Below are 21,104 nucleotides of genomic sequence, written 5' to 3' on the forward strand. Positions count from 1 at the left end.
ATGGTATGTGGAAGGAAAATTACACCTGCAGGCAACAGAATCGCTTTGCCGAAATTGGCCTGGCCTTTGTGATTTATCTGGTAGCATTCTTCATACTGCTGTGCCATATTTTACATCCTACCACAGCCATTGCTGTTACAAAGAAGTCATCCCCATCTTTCCTGGCAGGAGTACTGTTTAACTAATGCTAGCTTTGGTGTATAGCTGCATACTGCTGCTCCCCTCTTCAAGAGTAGAGCTGCTATGCAAGGGGAAACAGGTTTATTTTTCTCCAGAAAGTCTTAGGCTTATTGCATGTATGTGTGAGTATGTGCCAGCTGGTAAGTCCCATGCATGTTGGGACTGGGCTGCCAGTGTTGCATCAATTCATATGGTCTGACTTGCCTTTGGATATCAGGGACAGGCCTTTAAACAGCCTGGAAAACTGTGCCAGTTTCTGCTGCCCGGAGGTTTTGGGTGGCTGCAGGGATAAGGGGCAGCTTTCCCCTTTTCTACTGAACACTGTGTGCACAAAATCTTGTTTACGCATCTTTTTTGGTCTTGGTATCAGGGACTATGGAAGAGTGGCAATTCAGAACATGAACACAAAGGCACTTGCAGAGCAGTACTGTCTACTTTTGCCCGGTGACGTGTATTCTCACGTTAAAGTGCACTTTTACCAATTCTTCGGTATTGTTTACTCCAGTAGATTTCAGAGGCGAAGATGTAGGCAGCTTGGTGTTCACCCAGCCATGTCCTCTAGAGTTTAGGTATGTGGAATCAGAGGCTTTGTCTTTTCTATCATTTGAGTGATTTAAGGGAAAAAATAGCCTCTTATCACTTGCTTAACTACTTTATTCCAAGGCAGTAATGTGGGGTAAAAGTTCACCTTATGAATACTGGCAGAAGGACTATGCACTACGTGGGGTGTGGTTTTGTGCTACCCCTGATCTCCTCTGGCTGCAGGCTGCTGCTGGGAGGTATGGCCATGCGTGTCTGTTACTTGAGTCGCAGTCCTGCACCCTGTGAAGGAGCTGGCTGCTGAATGGCTGCACTGAGAATTGGTTTTATCTCGCTGATTCAATGGGAAAGGACCGCACATGCTCAAAAAAAAGTTTTCTCTGCTTACAGAACTGACTTGTGCTATGGCCACACAGTTACAAGACCCAACCCAGGGCAGGGTGGAGAACCAGACTGTGGGAAGGCAGGACTCCTCCTTCTGTATCAGCTTGTAGTTATGTTGGGTTAGATGGAACATAAAATCATACTGCTGACCATAGAAAAACATGGTAAAAGTGACGTGTGAGTTGTATGGTTGCTGGTCTGTGGTTGGTTTTCTGTGTATGCAGCTGAATTTTGCTGTTTTAAAAACATAATTCCAGTAGAAAGTGTGACAAGTACCATGCTTACAGTCAGTGACATCTTTACCAATGAGTCTAGTTTGATGACTTTATATGACTGATTCTTGACATACTGAATCTCTTGAATGAATGAGCAGTAATGCCAGTGGTCTGGTAACCTGCCAGGAATCTTTCTCAAGCTTTATGCTTACTCCATAGGAACCATGTCCCAAAAATACTGGCTCGCTGAGCTAATCATCTTACGGCTCAAGCATGGTTTAGTTAATTCTGTGTAATAATTTACTGATGTCAGCTATACTGCAGTAGTTATCTGTGTGCAAAGTCCTGGTTCATAGCAAATATGATGTAATGCAGGTTAACGCTAACCTCTTTGACCGTCGACTTAGCTAAGCTGTCTTAGTACACATTGGCTGTGGTCAAACAGCACACGTGGCTGCTCTCACTGCTCAGCAGCTGAATGGTAACTTGTTAAGCCAAGGTATTTTGATCGGCTGCTTGAGTCCTCCTGCCACCATTGAGACCTGGAATCACTTGCGTTGACTGCAGCTGTAACATCCAAGTTGTCCTGTGTTAATCCATTTTCCGTGGGAGACAGAAAATGTAGATAATGGATGAAACAGGATTAAGTTCTTCCAGTGTGTAGCCACTGCTGGTAACTGTGGACTACTTTGACAGGTTTCACATCTGTGTTAACTTTCAGAAGACAACATGAAGCTATTATGCTTCCACTTCCCACTCCAGGATCTGCACATCAATTAGGAGAGGCTGCTTACTCATGCTTCTCAAAAGTTGTGCCAAAATAGCTGTTACATTATGTCAGAGCCCATATTTTCATCCTGAACAATTAATCAGAATATAAACCTTGTTTCTCCTCAGCAGCTTTGTATATAGACCTAGGACTTTGATACAGGGTACTTTGGAGCTGTACTGGTTGAAGAGGGCTCGTCTGTAGTTGGCACACATCACGGAAATTGTTATGAAACGTGACGCTATTTTGCCAGCAGTATATCTGGGAAGCTCCAACAACAAAGTCCTCTGTAAACAGCTTTTGTTCTGCATGTTATGACTTATTCTACTATAACACTTTGGATCCCTGCTCAGGATCCAGCATCCCGTGCTGCTGGTAGGTGCTATGTGAGCCTGAGGGAGGGCGGTGGGCTGCTTCACAGCAGATCTGCAATCTGAGAATAAGACACGAGAAGCAGATGGCTACAGGGGGAAACAATGAGGCAGAGCTGTCAGTGTGATGGGAAGGAGTCCTAGCGCACCCACTGCCTTGCTGTTGTCAAAACCCTGGTCGGCGTCCTGCCCAGGAAAGAGCTCTTGAGATACACTTGGTGGAGGATGACAGGGCAGGTACACTTGGAGGTACCTCTGAGGACCTCACTTTGTAAATTGGAGAAAGTGCTGAGCAGATGACGTTGGAGAAGTGTGGCACTGTTGGTGACCAGCTTGCAGCTTTTCTTGTCAAGCATCAGGAAATCTGTGGTTCTGGATGCTGGCCCTGTCTCCTTGGGTAGTTGGTGGTGGTTCACTGGCCCAGAGATTCATGGTAGCAGAGCCTCGGGCAGGTGTCGGGTTTCAGGTAAGATGTGACATGTCAAGGAAGCAGTGTCTGTGGAGAAGTGACAAAACCTGTTGTAATGAAAACAGAATAATATTAGCTTTACTGATGCTTCTGGTCTCAGACGGGAATCTGGAGATCTGTCTTCTGACTTTGCAGGCTGCCTGACAGTGCTATACAGAGCTCCTTTTTCCAAAGAAGAGAAAAGACTCAAATATAACCTCATGAATTATTCGTACTGTGCAACACACAACTTTTCTGTAGAGAAAAATGCATTGATGGAAAGGCTATGGTCTGTTCTGTAGTTCTTGATCCTAATTCACGACTTTCTGTTTTGCCAAATACCTTGTAATGCAGGGAAAACGATAACTCAGAAAAGATGGTGTATAATAAAAATAGAAGTACTTGCTCCAATTCCTCCATATGTTAATGGCTGGATTTTCAGGCAAGAGATTCCAGTAAGGTGTGCCAACAGTCTGAATACCTGCTTGTGCTGTGGCCCTCTTTCCATGAAAGAGCTCTTTGGGTTAGAGACAAGGGTGAAGACATCGGGAGTGTTTGGTATCTCTGTGAATTTGATCCAGTTCTGTGTGATTTTATTAGAAGAAATAAAGTATCATAATTCCTGAGGTACTAGCAAGGTTCTTGCTTTAGAAATCCCATCTCGCTTCCATTTATTTCTTCCCTATTGGAAAATTCATGGCGAGTGAATAAATTCATTGCGTTGGAGGCCATCTGGAAATAGCTAGAGCAGGCTAAATTATACATTATATTTGATAAAAGCTTTTCAAAGACCCTTTCTCTGGGGAAAGGGAGGATGGGAGCCTGGAAAAAGGTTTAATAGGAAAACCACACAAAGAGATTAGGCTTCAATAAGTAGGAAGCTATGGTAATGTTTTCATTCAAAAGAAGTATGCAGACAGAGAAGTTAGATGATGATTGAATACAAATGCTGAACCATCAAAGTGGTACCTAGCCAGTGGCTGTTCTCTTGGTTTATTCTCTCTTCTACCAGTTAATATATATGACTTCACGATGTAGACCACTTTTCCATCATTTGATACCTACCTGTGTTAAAAGTAAATACGTGAAATGCAATAGTATAGGTTTGTAGGGAAAGAAATAAGTTTAAGCATGTAGTTAATTGATGGATTTGGTTGCTGGAGGAGGCTGTGGAGGTCAATGGTACTAGTAGGTTCAGAAAGAGATCAGACAGTTCCATGGACAAAATAGCCACTAAAGGGAACTGGACTGGGGTTGCTCTGTCCCTTAGTTAATGACTATGGATACTGGAGGGTTACAGGGGAGCAGGGCATAGACAGTAGCTGGGCTTCCGTGCTTTCCCATTGGAGATAGGCTGCTGAGCTGGATGGACCGTTGGTCTGCGTATTCCATGCATTTGCCCAGCACCTGGAATGTGGGTACTAATCAGCTGAGCTCTGGCAGGTTGGATGTCTAGTTCCTTCTTTCTCTAGTTATTTCAAAACCAGAAACAACTCATCAAAGTCTGGGCTAATGAATCATTGCAAATGCTTGATGTGTTGGCAGCTACATGCCACCCAGCTTCACACTCTGTTCTGCTGCCATCATTTTAAGAAACTATTGGAACAGTGCCCTCCACCCCAAAAAAAAGTATATCCAAAGATCTGGGAACTAATGTATGCAACCCTCCCCCAGTTTATTTGTACCAAGCTGTTTGGGTAGGCCTTGATATTAGTTCTAGCTGCAGAGCAGGTTTTAGTCAAGAAATCAAAAGCTTAGGTATCACTTACTCTGAGTGGATAATTGAGCCAGTTAATCCAGAATTGATGAAAAAAGCTCATCTGAATTGGGAGAACTCAGTAAAAGACATCAAAATCTCCCGAGTCCCTAAGAAAGAGCTATATGGTGCTTTGCTTTAAATGGGGTATTAGTCATTATCCTGTCAGTCATGTTAGTTTGATTTAGTGTTTATTGAGAGGTCTCTCATGCCAGGCTGTGTTCATCTTTGCATGTACGGGAGACTTGTTTATCCTTCTAATGTATTAGTTCAGTTGTTAGATTAACTGAAATCTGTACTTCCATCAACTATTTGTCATATTTTATTTGACTCACAAGGTCCACATCATGATGTACTTCAGTGTACATGTAAAACAACTTAGTCCAATGCTTCAAAAAGGCTGTCTGTTTTTGGGGGAGCCTTGTGAGGGTCATCTGCTCCTCTCAGTCTGGCTGAGGGGTCACTAGGTAGTATTTGTATTTTCAGCAGAGAAGAAATGGGGAGCTATGAAAGTGAGTGGTCCTCTCCTGACCAGGTACTTGATGCACCTTTGCTTTTTCACCCACATCCCTGCAACACCTTGACCCTTTGCTTTCTGAAGCAGACCACAAGTCACATTGCAGGTGAGCCTGGCCAGTGGAAGAGTTTCCATTTTACAGAGGGGTGAAGTCAGGGACAGTGTTTTGGCTGGAAGTCATGAATCAGGCCTTTCCTTCAAATCCAGAGGAACAGTCTCCTTCTCCAAGAACTTAAAACTTTTTCCAGTATTTGAAAAGTTGTCTGTTTGCCTGTGCTAGTGCTCCTGCCTTTTCTTTTTCTTCATTTCTGCAATGTCAGGAAGAAAAAAAAAAAAATCTGTAATCCAAGTAATATTCTAAGTATAGAAGTGCTAGTTTACAAATGAGGAATCTTTCTGATGGCTTAGAAATAGGTTTTGTAATAAAAGGAAATGTATTTGACACTGCCAGAATTTACAGTCCCACCAGAGGCTTGTGAAATAACTGCTATACCAAACATCCTGGGCTGTAATGGAGCTTGTTGACACGTACGGGTTACTGAAGGGTATTTCTGGCTGTTGCCATGAGGATGGGTTAGCAGGAAAAAATACTTTCTTTGCAACTACTGTAGGGCCCTGTCTGTACTATCAGCGTTGAAAAAGAGCTTTTTAATAAAAGATCAAAGAGGGGAGCTGTCTTTCAAAATGGGTACCAGAATATGGCCCCTGGGACCAGGAGGAAGGGGTTATGAGTAAGTCTGGTGTGGTACAGGCTAATACTGCTTTTGGTTGTTTAACCAACTAGAAAACTCTGTTGTTGGAGTCCCTGCAACTTGCAGGCTTTTTTTTTTTCTTACTCCAAAATCCTTTCAGGTTTTGACCTCTCTACAGCTGCTCTACAAGTAAAGGTCCCAGTTATTCCCAGCTGGGATAATGACTTTTTCATGTGGTCACTTATAAAGTAAGTGTTGCAGGAAGGTGTCATAGTGGTCTTCAGGTGACATCAAATGCAAAGACTGTTCGCAGCCATTTGTTGAGAATTCAGCTACAGATTTAGAGGTGAATGGTCTTACTCCATTTGACAGCACTTTATTTGTAGCAGTTATTTATAGGTGCATCCAGCGGTCCAGTTGTATTTGGTACATAGAGGCATAGCCATTAAAGAAGTTACATTAGAAAGCGTGTACTTTGCCATGATTTCTGCTTGGTCTAACTTAAGAGGCACTGATAATGTACTAGGGAGAGAGTGAGCTTCTGCCCAACTTCTCGTAGTGTCCAAAAATAAAATGCTATGGAAGGAGTTACGAAAAAGACACTAGAAAGAGAAAAGAAAAAAAAAAAGAGTCTGTAATGAACTTTTGCTCCACCAGAAGTTAGTTTTCAGATTGAAGTAAGACATTTAAAAAGATGTATTGAAGTTTGATCAGTAAAATTGTGTATTAAAATGGGAAACTGGGACTCTGGTGCTTCATTTTGTCTTCAGAGCAAGTTTCCTATCTCATTCACTGCCACACACATGAGGCTTGCACTGTATTATTTTCATCTTCAGGTTTCTTAAGGCTTTTACTGCTTGTCTCTGAGTCTGCATGAGGGGATCAGAAAATGGAACTCCATGATACACTGAACATTAAGGATTTGCTTAAACATTTTGCTACAGATCAGTTCCCCATGCTGAGTGACGGTGGTTTAGCCAGCAAAAACCCAGTTTTAAAGCCATGGTTTTCAGCCACATTTAGGCCTGTGACTCTATGTAACCCATTTCTGTGGGAGATCAGGCTTTGCTCTGCCCTTTGCTGTGCTTTTACCTTTCAGGCTTCTGATGCCCACACACCACTGACTCTTGTTTATGAGCCCTGCACTGGGGACCGCTGCTCCAGGCTCTGAAATACCTCCATGAGCTCTCAGAGATGTTTCAGGTTACATAAAACAGAATTCAAAATAGTCTCTTTTTCACAACGTTTGGAGCACGTGTTCATGAATATAAATTTTCAGTGCAGTACCAGCAGAGTTCGTTTAACAGATGCAGAACTCTTGTTACTAAGAATAGTTACTGCAGTTATCTCTCAACACAAATTTTCTCCTTGGTCATTTGCAATGTGTTTATCAACGCTGCAGAAGATCATAAGTATATGTTCAGTTTTTTGCACAAAATAGTCTGCAAGCTTTCTGCTTTCGGAAGCTATCAACAGCATGCTCTTCTGAAGCCACACTGAGTTTCAGCTGATGAATGAGAATTCTGCATGGAAGTATTTGGGTACAAACACAATAAGGAAATTTAGCAATATCTTTTTTTATTCTTTTTTTTTTTTTGTTCTTGCTTTCCCTTAGTAAACAGCAACACTTGCTGGCAAGAATGGGAATAACAGATCAATCTGCTTATTTTCAGTTGTCAGATTCATGTTTGTTAGTCATCCAGCTCTTTTCCAGCTCTTAACTAGTGGAGAATTTACCTGGTGGGGAGGAAGATATATAATGTGTTGGCACAAGATGCAGACACCTTCCTAATGACATTAAGGCCATAAGAGCACCTGAAGTCAAATTTAGATTTTGTTTGAATGTAGCTGAGTTATCAGAGTTTTTCCACTAAAAGAAACAAAGTGCTCTCATGAGTTAGGCAAACAATTTGGTCGCTAGTAAACACACAAAACTGTGTTTAAATAAGAAAGAAGGAGTTAATTGAAGGCTGCTCGTTCTTCATTTGCTAAGCAGCAGAACTTTTATAGGGTGTGGAACTGTGGTTATTAACCATAGTTAATGGGGATTGTCTCATTCATTACCATACACTGTTAAGAGTAACTGTTGGTTACTCTCTGTTCAAGCAATGCTTCTGTTGCCAGTGATGTCAAGAGATTTGCTTCATTTCAAAAAAGCAAAGACTGGGCTTGGTATGTTAATAGTCATTGAAGGTGACATAAAAGAAATACAATAGGAACAACATACTGAAAAGAAACAGGTAGTTGAGTTCTTAATTACTTTTGTTATCAAACAGAAGTGCCCACATACAGTAAAAATATGTCCTGGAGAAAAGAAAGAGTGAAAACTAGCAGAAAGATTTTTGGTCTGCTAGAGTAAAGCCAGAAAAGGGAAAAAATGGGGAGAAGGATAAAAAAATAAAAAAGAACTGATTTCTGTGGAGGTTAGGGGAGCTAACTTGATTTGGCCTGATGTCCTTTCAGGGTTCTATCACATCTGGCAGGTGGCAATGGGATGTGAAGGTTCTGCATCAGGTGTGAACACTGCAGAATTACTTGTCTTCTGTCTGCTTTCATGTCCAGTAACTTATCAATGGATATAATTTTAAATAAATGTTGCGGTGGTGGTTTTGTATCTTTGTATTTTTGTGCATGCTTTAGGTTACATTGTTAGATTGTATTGTTTTTTCTGCATGGGACAACAAGAGTCCTAAATTTTTGGATGATTAAAAAAAAGAGTGTGATTTTCTGTAAAATATGCAGAATAATGTCTATTGCTTTGCTCAGGAGAAAGAACACTTTGTATGTGGTGTAATTCTCCTGTAAACATCACTGCTGCTGCATTGATGCTATGGGATTGGCAAAATTGGATGTGCTTGGATAACTCTTGAGGTGAGAAGAGCATCTGTGAGAGTGAATGCAGTTCTCCATGCTTTGGGAATAGCAGGGAATAAGCTTCCCTACTAACTGGGTTTTGTAATTTATTTTAATGTACTTGCTAATAGCTGTTGTGAAGGATGATGGTATCGACAGTGTGGTCTGTAGTGGCTGTTCTCATTTTCCTAATCCGGTATTCAGTTTGTTGGCATCACCAGCTGTGGTAGGTCCAACCTCCCTGGGTGTCATCCCCTCCCCACCCCAGTGGTTTCACCGAGATGGGGGTTTTTCAGCAGTTTAGAACTTTTTTCCAAGGGTGTCATTTATCTTGCTCGGATTTTACAAGCTGCAACAACATCTGTGGTGCAAACAGCATTTCTTAAAAAAGACGGGGGAAAAGATCTATGGTGGAGTATTTACAAGATTCCCTAAACTTGGAGCTACCACTCCAAGTCAGTCTCTAAGTGTTAACAACTGCCAATGTGCAAATCCACCTCTCTAGCCCGGGTTCGTCTCCTAAGTCATTTTAAAGAAAATGGCCTTGGGAGAAGATAACATAGCCAGGACAGGAGCCTGAAGCCTGCTGTTGATAGTTTGCCTATCTGTACCTGGGAGCAAAACCAATCCCTGAAGTTCTGTAAGGCTTCCCCCTTGAAACGGGGAGTAGGAATATGGGCAGGCAAAGGAAAGCTTGAGATTTCCCATATTCTTGTGTTTAATTTAAAATAGCGATTCAGACGGCCAAGGGAGATGGTTTATCTGTTCAGCTGTGGTATAGGTGCTGCCTCTTCTTGTGCCAAATACCTTTGAGGATGGGAGGAAACAACACGGTCCTTCTGGAAACCTGAGAAGAATTTTTGTGGTTAAAAAGAAATAAAAAAAGATTCTTGTAGATTTTGAGTCTGCTGAGCCTGTGCTGCCATTTACATCTAGTAGAAGAGAGTAGGGATTATAATAGAGTTCAGGAAAAAAGCCTTTAATCAACAAGTATGTTATTGTTTAAGGAAGCCTTTTCTGACTGATCTGGGTAACTTGATATTTTCTGTCTCTGGGAGAAGGCTACTGTGTGTGGTTTTGTCCTTCCAGCAGCTGTGGTAACCCATAATGGTAGAGTGCTGTGTGCTGTAGGTCCGAGATAAGTGTTGGAAATCTGCATGTTTATTTCTGAAACATGATACAAATGTAGTAACTTCTGAAGATCAGCTATAGATTAGCAAACACTTCATGAGTCACACCTTCCCCTTGCTGCTTTTTCTCTTTAGCGTGTCATAAATGTTTAGGAAAGCTCATTCATCCCAGATAGGCGTGAAATCAATCTTTGATGCACAGGATTGTGACTCAGGGAATGGAAACAAAAAGGCCACTTGGTGTAATGTCTGCTGCTGTGCTCTTGCCAAATGCCTTGAGCAGAGGGGGAAATCTCTTCTGCTGTAGTTTGTTTGGAAGATGCTTTGAAGATTATGGATCTCTTCCATATAGCATACAGCAATTAACTGTGATTAGGAGTGTTGTAGGTAATGGCTCTGCTATGAGGATGAGAAAGATGAATAGCACAGGATATGAAGGTATTGGCTGGATACGTGAGGGAAGGTGATGGGGTATTGGGAGTGTTGTTCCAAGGGCAACGAGACAGCAGGGAAGCGTGAGACAGTCTGGCCTGGCGGGAGCTTTTTCTGGCGGGTTTCTAGAGCAGGTGTTAGCAACTGGCTGGGAGCTGATATCAAGGTGAGTTTCCACTTAATCTCTTTGCTCTGGCTTCAGTCCTCTTTGTTGCATATGTGCCTTTGACCCTTCTTATGAAATAAGTGGGACTGTATCTCTAGAAGATCCTTTGGTCTTCTATGCGACACAGAGAGGAACTCTGAGCCTTCAGGCTCTGTCTCTTGCCTATTCTTTCCGATTTGAAATGAAGTATATCAAATACATCCTTATCTGTGAGAACTTTCCTTATCCTTTCACATCCATCCTCTGTCCCCCAGAACCCAGCAGTGCCACGATGCTCCCTGTCCCTTGCTTCCCGTACTTGCTCTTTCGTCCTGGAGGGGTTTCTATCTGTTAGTAAAGTGAACTGGCTGCCATAATTTCTTACATGTTCTTCACCTTCTCCCCTTCCCACCTTGGTAATCACTGTTCCAGATCTGTCTTGTGTTACAGTACATCTGCTTCACCTTTCCAAAGCTCTTGCTGTGTGTTCATCCACCTTGTCAACAGAGCACTGTTTCATGATCGTTATCCTTGTGAGCCTTTTTAAATGGGCTTATTAATGAACTGTGCTGTAAGTTGAGAGACTGGCAGTGAGTTGGTGTCATGTTTTTAGGGCTGCCTCGATGGCACATAGGAACATCTGCAGTGTTCTCAGTGGATGCCACCTACTCCGGAGCGTGCTGTCACAGGGACAGATGATAACCAGCCTCTAGCACCCTGGCAGCGTAAGGCTGAGGGAGCAGCTTTCAGGGCACTCTTGCGTGCTGTGTGTGTTTGAGCAGTGTTGATGTTCCTGTAATGTTCACTGGGTGGTCAAACAGGCTGCTTACTGCTCCTGTGATTGCCCAGGAAATGTTCTGTCAACTCCACCCTTTTTTCCTGATGTGTAGCACTTCCCTCTGATCCAGTGTTGAGCTTAAGCTGGAGAGAGGAACAGAGAACTGGGTGAGTCATCTCAAAGCTTTTACAGCAGGTGTCTCACTGAATCTGCTTACCTTGCTTGCTTTTCTCTTGTTGGTCTTTTTCTGCCCCATCTCTTCAGTTTCTTTGGGTTGTTCTTTGATGAGGTGCTCTTAATAGAAACAGTCTTGTTAGCTCATGTTCTCTGTCTGTCTTCCATGCTTTCCCTCAAGATCTTCAGCCTGCCAGTGCAGAGGGTAAATTGACAGGTAAAGATGATCTTGAGATGCCGTCTGCTGCAACACTTGGTATGGCTGCATTATATAAAATCAAATTTGCTCATAGAAAATGAAGGGGAAGGTTCAGCAGAGCAGCGCCTGGGGCAGAAGGAGAGAGAAGAATACCAGCTACAACACTGTTTCAAGTAAAAGCTTCTGTCTGTTGGCCTTGTTGCATCAAAATGAGTTGACTGTTAACTTTGGTATGGAAAAGGTATTCTGAGTATTTCCCTTTCCTTCAAAGGGAAGAAGAGATCCATGGTAGGAATTTATTTTTATTTTTATTTTTATTTTTATTTTTATTTTTATTTTTATTTTTATTTTTATTTTTATTTTTATTTTTATTTTATTATGAAAAAAAGACAAACCCCTTTGGTTAGTATCTATTGTAGGGACTGCTGCTGTCTCCTGGCACACTTTTGTCTTCCCTCATGTTACTTACATTGTCTTCTACAAGTTCTTTGGGACATGAGTGGTCATGTTGGGTATTTGTGTAGTGCTGTTTGTACAAGATGCTGATTGATGTTGACTGCTCCTGTGTGCTGTGGCAGTGCAAACAAATAATTAAGTAGCTTCTACGTGGCAGGTAGAGACTTGGTGTGTATATATGAGTGTGCACTAAACCCGTGATATACTAATATATGGGGGGGAGATGTAAAAAAAGCTTAAGTTCTGTGACTTTGATAAATAAGCTGTTTTCAGGTAGAGGGAGAGAGCAATCCCACCCACAGTGGGTAAAATACCCAATATTGCTCAAGGGAATGTAGCAAAATAGAAGCCTCTGGGTATGGGTTACTGTCTGTCAGAATTGCAGAAGCAAGTCATTCAACAGCTGGTTTGTTTAATACTTTCAAATGTAATTGTAACTTTTAATGCAGATGGGCAAAACCTTTACCCACTTAAACAATTAATTTTGTTCAAATGTATATAGTGGAGTAAATGAATGCTTTTGATCTTCATGAATTTTTTAACTAGTCTGAAAGAAGAAGGTTGTAATAAGAGAGGTCTCCAGTAAGTCCATTTTGACGTAGACCACTCTACAACTCCTTCATCACTGGGAGAAATGTTGTATGGTTTCTTTTTACAATGTAAATATTTAAGGGGAACATAGCTTCTTGGTGGAAACTGTCTAATTAAAAGTATTAGGAGCTGTGTTTATTTATAACACGTATGAATAATTATTACTCAAAGTCTGAGTATTATTTTCTTGGGAAGTCCCTCATTAGAAACTCTGCATCATCAAGGGTGAACTGTACTGTTACTTAACTAGTTTCGGTTTGCATCTGGGCAGAGACGTAAGGAGAAATTATAGAGGCAAATACAACACGCTGTGAATAAGAAAGCAGATCTTCCAGCATTCCAGATACTTTTCATAATTATTTTTCCTTGTTGTCTGGAACTTAAGCACAGCCAATGCTTAGCTGCTTGTGCAGTGAAACGTTAAGTATATGGAGTGTTTTTCTGGGTGGTGCTGGGAGGGAGGGAGAAGTCAAGGAGGGGGGTGTGTGCTTCCCCCCCCACCTTAATGCTGCTGGGCATCTCGGCCAGACCACATACCCTTGGTGCAGCTCTGCTTGGGTTATACATCCAACTATTTGGCCTCTCTCCATTTTCTTTAGAACAGGGACCATTGTTTGTGCCTGGACAACAGTAGCTGTGTTTTCTAATTCAAAAAATGCCATATAGAAGAGGCCTTTATCATCATTCCTGCTTTGCAAATGGGGAAATAAAAACAGAAAAGGGAGCAACTTCCCCTCAGGTGATGTAGATGAGCAGCAGTCAGGAACAGAGCCCTCGTCCTTGTCAAGTCCTATAGTTGATCCCTACAGGGAGCAAAACTCTGCTATGAGCTTCTGAAAATAAGAGTTTTTTGCAAAATATTTCAGAACATACACAGCCTTTCCCTCTGTGCAGACAGAGCTAGTTTAGTTGAAATTACTGAAAATCATGGCCTGAAGGTACTGGCAATACTGTTCATTGACAGATAGGAATAGCTCAATAGCCAGTGCTGGAGCTATGGTGTTAAAGAGATGTGGCAGACAATAGCACGTACAACAGGCTACTTCTCATTCATCAGGTTACTGGAAGAGGAAGTTGCTGCACTGTCTGCTCCTGGCCGGGGCCGGGAAGTGCTCTCCTGCACGGTCCCATGCACTGAGGGTGAACTCTGACCAGCTCACTTCTTGAAGCTGTCATTTGGCTTTTGTTGCACAACACTTGCAGCTTTGACCTTTCCTTAAAGAGAACAAAACCAAAAGCCTTTGGGGTTTCTTGTTCCTATTTTTTTCAATTCTTCAGTAATTTTTTTTTTTTTAACTTTCCTAAAAGCTGATGTTGTTCTTAGACCCATAAATATGCATCTCTTGTCCCATCTGTCTTTCTTCGCATACACCCAGACAAGTATTCCTCCATCCTTACTATGATGATACTCAGTTGCAGTCTCCACACTGTTTTCTGGCCCTGTCTTTCCTTGTCACTTACTGCACGTGCCCCGCTATCTGGTTCCTGCCTTTCTCATACTGCAGTCTCCACCTGTGCCGCATCCCTTGGGCTGTTCCTTGCGCTCCCACTGTTGTCCTGGCAGTTTCTTCTCTCCATCTCTGTTTCTTGCATTTTCCTGTGCCCCTTTGTCCCAAAGAAGAAGGTCTCTTGTGCTACATCCTTTCTTTTGATGTGAAGTCTTCCACTTTATTCTCCCCTCCCCTCTGCCCTCTCCCTGTACCATTGAAGACTAAATTAAATTTCTGTAGCTTCATGCCAATAGCCAGATCTTGATTCTTTGTATTTTCACAGTACAGAGGAGTCCCAGCTCTGTACTTCGTGGTGTTTTGTAAAGCACAAATCCAAGGATAATCCCCAGAATTCTAGTTTTGTGAACTTAGCTTGGGTAGGGTAGGAAAAGGTAAGAAAGGGTTGGGAAGTAATACAGAAACAACAAATGGTAGTAGTAGTTAAAGATACAGCTTGCAGGAAAAGGAGAGCCCATCTTCTGTATCCGTATCTTCTGTGTGGAGGACTTTTCGTCCTGTAAGGATTTTGCAAACTGGCCATTCCTGAGACCAGTCTAGGGCAGGAGAGCATGTACTTGTGGCAGGACATGAGTTTGCTTTGGGTTCAGGAGAGGGCGAGGAATGGTTGTGACCTCTCTGCCTGTTTTTTGCCTTTTATCCTCTGTTTGACTCTCCATTAATCCTTCTGTCCATGGCCCAAACCAGCCATAATGTGTGCTTTGTAGCTTACATCTCACTGTGATTTATTTTTCCCTGTTTACTCAGAATGTTTTGCTCCTGTGGCTAGTAGTGGGATAACTAAAATTTAGCATGGAGGCTGTACTACATGATGTTGACGATGTTAAAGCCTTGCTATGCCCCCGTCATGGAAGGGGAGCAATTCAGATGTAGTGACTTGATTTAGCATGTTCCCATCGTACAATAAAGGAAAACTTGCCAACTGTATTGGAAGTGATGGCTTGATTGCGCTGGGATTTTTCTGTTCATAAATGATTAATTATTTCCCATCTCCCCACCCCCCTCCTCCCCAAAACTAATCATATTTAAGCAGAGTTGGCTTTGCATCTAAGAACCAGGCTTCCGCAAAATGTATGAAAAGGAATCAATTAATGTTTTTATGGTTAAATTATTAGTTCATAAGAAATCTCAGTTGTTCCACAATAGCTTTTTCTTGGTTTGTGCAACCATTGACGTGAATAATATCTGTGTTGCTAATGCTGATTCTTCTGTTGACATGCTATTTTGAACAGCAGTGCACTTAATGGTGTTTTAGATTTGGTCAACCATTAAGCAAGTGTTTTCTCATAGTTTGGTAATTTTCTTTAAACATGTGAAAAAGTAGATGCCAGAACCTGGAATATAATTGTGCTGACCTCAGAGGAGAGAAGTGGCTTTGTCCAGTGTCCTGTCTTGCTCCTTGCTCTGCTTCTGTCTTTTGTGAGAACTACTGAAACAAAAGGTGTATTTCGGAGTTCGGTGGTGGTCTGAGTGGTGCTAGGTGTGAGCACCTGGAAGCCTGATTTGTCTGCTAAAAGCTTATGTTTCACACCCCAAGTGTTTCTGTTGATCTGATGGAGTAGTCTCCTTATAAACCGTTGGATATCCCATGATCATCATGACTGCGAGAACATCACTTTTTGTTGTTAGAAGAATATAACTTTCTATGTTTCGGGCGGGTGTATTTGTTCATCAGCTGCTCTTAGCAAGTACTTTGCAGATGCGTCCTGCGGTCATCTGCCCTAGTTTCTTTTATATTTAGGGAAGGCAAAGGAGCCGTACTGAATACTGTTAAAATTGACCAAGGGTGGTCTGGGCCATCTACTTTGAGTCTCTGAGTTCTGACCCAAGACCTTTAAACAATGGCTTTTCTATGTGGACGCCTGAGCCCAGCTCATATTATCTGTGACCTGTCATCCTAAGCTTGGGGTGAGGGTTAGGAAAGACCAAACTGGAAGAAGAAAAGGGAAGAAGAGAGAAGGGCAGCAACTTTCTGTCTTGAAACTTGTAGCCTGACTTCAGGAGGTGATGAGAGAAGTGGAGGCTTCTGTCCGATTTTTCGAGACCAGTCACAGTGACCTTTTTGAAATGGAGGAAGATGGTTACGAAGATCTGTGTGCTAAACCTGTAGATGTAGCCAGCCTGCCATCTGTGTGTGTTGGCAGTGGCTTTTCATGAAGGCCTCTAGGAACGTAAAGTGTGGCATCTAGGTTGAGCATCGGAGGGAGTACTGGACCTGGAAGGGCTGAATTGTGGCCCCACCTCCTGCATGGGGTGTCTCACAGAAGCTGAAAGAAACAGTCTCCTATGGACCAAATGCTCAGTCTTATGTTTGAGGACAGGGTGGACACAGAAACTAGAAAGCGGAATGATTTCTGCGTCTCTGGCATTTTTGAAAACAAGTGCAGCAGGACTTCTGCAGTAGTTTCTGGTGGCTCTGAAAGGAGCAGACCTTTTCTCTCAGATCTTCCAGATACAATGTTATTTCACCAAATATGAAGCTAATTTTTTTTGGTGTGGGGGTTGGGGTGTGGGTTTTTTTTTTTTTTTTTTGAGTGTGAAATGCCCCAAACTGTTAGCTAGTCTTCTTTTCAGAATACTTTGTATTTGGTAATTTTGGCCTTGTGGCATTGTGATGGGCTTATTTTTTCCTGGTGATACTTGGAAATAAAACAAATTATTTGCATGGGTTTTATTTCTTTACCAGTTTTTGGTCTATTTGAAATGAGCTTCAGTAACGTGGTGCTTTTATTTGTTATAAAATAATGAGCAGATTTGCTCCAGGTCTGACTTTGCCTGCCTGAGGTAGTGTTACCGTAAAATGGATGAGCCCCTCTCTGAGTGCAAGAACCATACTTCAGTTGTCACTAAAGCTAGACTGCTGCTACTGGCAGGTGTTATTTGTCATGGGAATAGCCATCCTTTGGGAGCAATATTTTCTATCTTCAGCAAGAAGTTCAACTTTTGTTTCTACCTGAACTTTGAACCCTGGCAATAACGTGGTGGACATCCTTTTGTTTTGAAGTGTGTGTTGTTTGCAAGAAGGGTGCTTGAAGTTCAGTATTGGGTGTGACAGTGTACCCTAAGTAGAGATCAAGCAGCTAAACTGAAGTGATCCGTTCTTTATTTTCCAACATTTAGGCACTATTTATTATCTCTGTCCTAAGCCTTGCTGTCTTGTCTTTTACATAGTAATTAATACTTGCATCCTAGTCAACAGCGATGCAACTGAACTCAGAGGCAAGTGCTGGGATGCTGGTGTCTCGCCTCTTCCCCCTGTCGCTCTGTGCAATGTGCTGAACAAGAACCAGAGAAATGATGAATGTTTTCTTACAGAAGTTTGGGAAGATTTGCTGTTAAGATGTATGTGCTGCAGTGCCTGATAGTTTGAATGACACTGCCAGATGGACTGTATGCTCAAGTGGCTCTGACCACTGGCTAGGTCATCACATATCTAAACACTTAGTCACCTTTTCAATGAAGTTTTTGGAATAATTTTTTTCTTTTAGTTTACCAAACAAGGCTCACTAAAATCTGTGGAATAAATACTGTTTGTTCTTAGTCCAATAGAAACAGTTATTTAAAAATGTTTGGGAAAGTATTTCTCAAATACATGCTTTGGTCTTTCTGTTGACCTGAAATTGCTTATTAACTTGGTGATGCACCAGAGCTGCTCTCTGACACAGATAGTCTAATACACCCTCTGCTACTCTGCTCAGTCAGTGTGTGTTTCCTTTAAAATGCTACAAGAGACACAAATGTAGCTGGAGCACCTAGTCTGGAGTGGGGGACAAAAATAAACATGACATTATTACATTAGACTTGGACACAGTTATAACTGGTGGTGTGCTTTGATAACTTTGACATCTAGTATTTCTAAGCAGACTTTAAGGTTTGTAGGCTTTGCTAGTTTGGTGTAAGCCTTTCTCAGTCCAGCTTTTTTCTCTGAGGTTCTTGGTTTGGTGTTTGTATCCTATAAAGTCTGCTATTACATGGTTGTGATTTTCCCTGATCATACAAAAGTGGCAGTTAGACACGATGCCCCAGCTACCAATGGCAAATGCTTTTTTTTTTGTACAGCAAGGTCAAAATTACACAGATTCGCAATCAGCTCGCTCTCTAACTGTTACCTTACTAAAGCTCTTTTGTAGCTCTCTTACCTCCCTTCCCGCACTGAAACTCCTAAATATAGTAACACTGAAGCCGGAGGGCTGTGCTGTGAATTTGCCACAACTCATTTTGTTTGCATTATGCCCATTCAAACTGTTAAACGGCCATTCCCTTTCTTCTGCTCGCATTTTAGGGAGCTGTTGGCAGCTTGCCCGTGGAGTTTGACCACTGGGCTGCTCTGGGTCCCTGTCACTGCTATTAATCCCACCGCTATACCAATAGCTGTGTTTATATTTGCAGTATCACCAGCTACAGGCCTTTCTATTTTAAGAATCCCTGGCATGCTGCAGCCTTTCCAGAACATGATTTGCAGTCTTAGGGAAAATGAAAGATGCATCCAACAGAAAGCAGCAAGCTTGCAGAAGTTTGGATGTACATCAAGTTTCCTTGAGGCGTACCTTAAGAGAAATGACGGCTGGTTATGGATTATGACTGCTAGAAGATTTCTATCACTTACAGAAAACTAACGAGGAGAGATTCTGACTGATTCTGCTTAATTTTTTCCAATGCATGTACATGGGTAAAGTACTTCTGTTTTCAGTGCTGAATACCTATTAACTCAAAGCCTTAATTGCAGTGTGTCAGTAATGTGGAGTTGTCACTGACAGCAGTGTTTGGTAAACAAGATGCTCTGCCATGCTCCTCCAAGCTATAATCTCTTCCTAAACTTGCTTAAAGGTAATAAAAAGTGATCTTGGGCACTGGCACTGTTGCAGAATAGCAGTAGGCTAAACAACCTCTGTGTGTGTGCATGTGTTGGATTTGAGCAGGAAAAATGCTGAGGGTTGACTCACCAGAATGCTCTTTTGGGGGAAGGAGGGGGGTTCAGCTGCTTACCGTTCCCTTACAGTCAGATTTGATCCGTTAGTATTTGAAGAAGGCAGTTAGGGAAATTTGCTGTCTCCACATGACTTTCTGTGCTGGGCATGCTCGATGGGGAGAGAAGAACGTATGTAAGGGTTCAGTGGTTTCTTGTTGGCTCAGCTAACTGAATTTTAGTAGTTGTCAACATTATTAAAAGCTTACATGATATCTCTATTTAATTCCATTAAACAAGTTTGGCTGGTTAGGAACATTCAACTTCTGAATCTCTTAAAATTCCAGCAGGTCAACAGACAAACTTACTTATAAGGATTAATAAAGAATATAACAACAAGGGCTCTGTGAGTAAATGACTTCTGTGGAGCTTGTGCAGCAATACATGCACAGAGCAGTTATTGAAGAGTGGCAGGAGTCTTGTTGCAACTGTAAATGTTCCTGTGTATCTTTCTGAGGGTGATGCAGTGCCTGGGCCACATCATTCTTGATCCCATCTGCCATGGCTGAAACCTTTCTAACTTTGATGAATAAGATATTTTTAAGTAAATAATAAGGAGTTTAAGAGACTAATCTTTATTGTTCTGTACCAAAAATAATTCGGTTTGAAAGGGTCCCCCAAAGGTCATCTGGTCCAACCCCTTGGCTCAGTGTCTGAGTTTGAAGTTGGGCAAGACTCTAAGCAGCCTTGACTAGTCAAGCTTTACTTATCTCCTAAGGATCACTAATGAAAATGTTGAACAGTGGTGATCCCAGTGTTGATCCCCCCCCAAGGATGGCTACTATTAACCAACCCATTCAGTGTGGGTTCACCTGCTGACCACTGCCTGCAGGGCTGGGCAGTCTGTCCAGATTTCCTTGCATCTTGTAGTCATGTGAACGGCGATCACTGCTCTCTGGTTCTGTCTGCTGAGCCAGCCATCTCACCGTAGTGAAGCAGTCAGTTCAGTGAGGCACTGTTTGCTTGGCTCGGGAGCCATCCCATTGCCTCTCCCCGATCCCAGTGTAGATTACACAGGTGTCTGACCAGTTCGCTTTGCCCTCTTCTGACAGCCCCAGACCTAAATAATCTTTGCAGTGAGCAGCCAATCAAGAACCAAGGCAGAGCGGAGGACCATTGATTTCTAATGAATTTTCTTTTCGTCAGAGGGCTTTGCTGTGCTTATGTTTGCAGAATGACCTTAAAGACCAGGGCTGCAGAGCTGTTGGCTTTTCTTCCATGTGCTGGGCACCTCCCGATGCGCTTCACTGCCTGGATGTTCTAGGTTTCAGAACAATCTCAGCTGTCCTGATAGGTGCATAGAGGGTGGGAAGAGTTTGTTTCCTAATGAAGAAGTTAATTGCTGGTAACTTTCCACATTCTTCTTCCTTGGTTTTGTCACTGAATATTTTCCAGGACCTGTTTTTTTCCAGTAACGGTTTTGGTTGGAAAAACTCTAGCCTGGTTTTTGGTGCCATTCAGTCAGGAGCAGCTAATATTAAGAGGAAAAACTCATTTGCATTTTCAAAACTTGTGAATGATTAAGTTTTCAGTAACAGAGATTTTTTTTTTTATTTATTTAAGTGCTAACAAAATACGTGTATGTACAAAAGCTGTGTTTGAGTGCACAGAGATTAAGCCAGCTATAAATAGCATCTTCTGTGACCCTGCTGGAATTTTCTTTAAGCTTGGAAACACTGAAGTGTGTGTTTTGTCAGATTTGAATCATGAACCCTGAAGAAGAGCTAATGAGTTCTTATTTCTCACCCCTAATCTCCAACTAGAGTGTTCTTTATATGAACAGCAGATCAGCCTGAAAGTGTAGCTCAGGCTTGATTTGCCTTACTTGCTTTGTTCATTGTAACTTTTTTTCTGCCCCAGTTAGTGCATTTATGAAAATAATTATTTTCAACCCATATTATCAAACCCTTGCAAGCTTTGTAATTGTTGTTCATAAAATCTGCTTTATTTTCTGTTGTACTTCAAAACAAGCTTTTTCTCTTGAACATCTTGTAACTTAC

At 42.0% G+C, this 21,104-nt stretch overlaps 1 protein-coding gene across 11 annotated transcripts in view; it reads left to right on the forward strand.

The window, feature by feature from the left end:
- MITF (melanocyte inducing transcription factor) overlaps nucleotides 1-21,104 on the forward strand; it is a 111,387-nt gene that overhangs the window by 16,802 nt on the left and 73,481 nt on the right. Inside the window, exon 1 of one of the 11 annotated variants that reach the window (XM_074835996.1) lies at nucleotides 18,584-18,807. The exons of the other annotated variants lie outside the window; for them this stretch is intronic. Coding sequence (XP_074692097.1) covers nucleotides 18,794-18,807 — 14 coding nt within the window. The 5' untranslated portion in view covers nucleotides 18,584-18,793. Of the gene's footprint in view, nucleotides 1-18,583; nucleotides 18,808-21,104 lie in introns of those variants that run through there. 11 annotated transcript variants of the gene reach the window in all.

This window comes from Strix aluco, chromosome 11 (assembly GCF_031877795.1).
Source record: "Strix aluco isolate bStrAlu1 chromosome 11, bStrAlu1.hap1, whole genome shotgun sequence".
NCBI classification, from domain to species: Eukaryota; Metazoa; Chordata; class Aves; order Strigiformes; family Strigidae; genus Strix; species Strix aluco.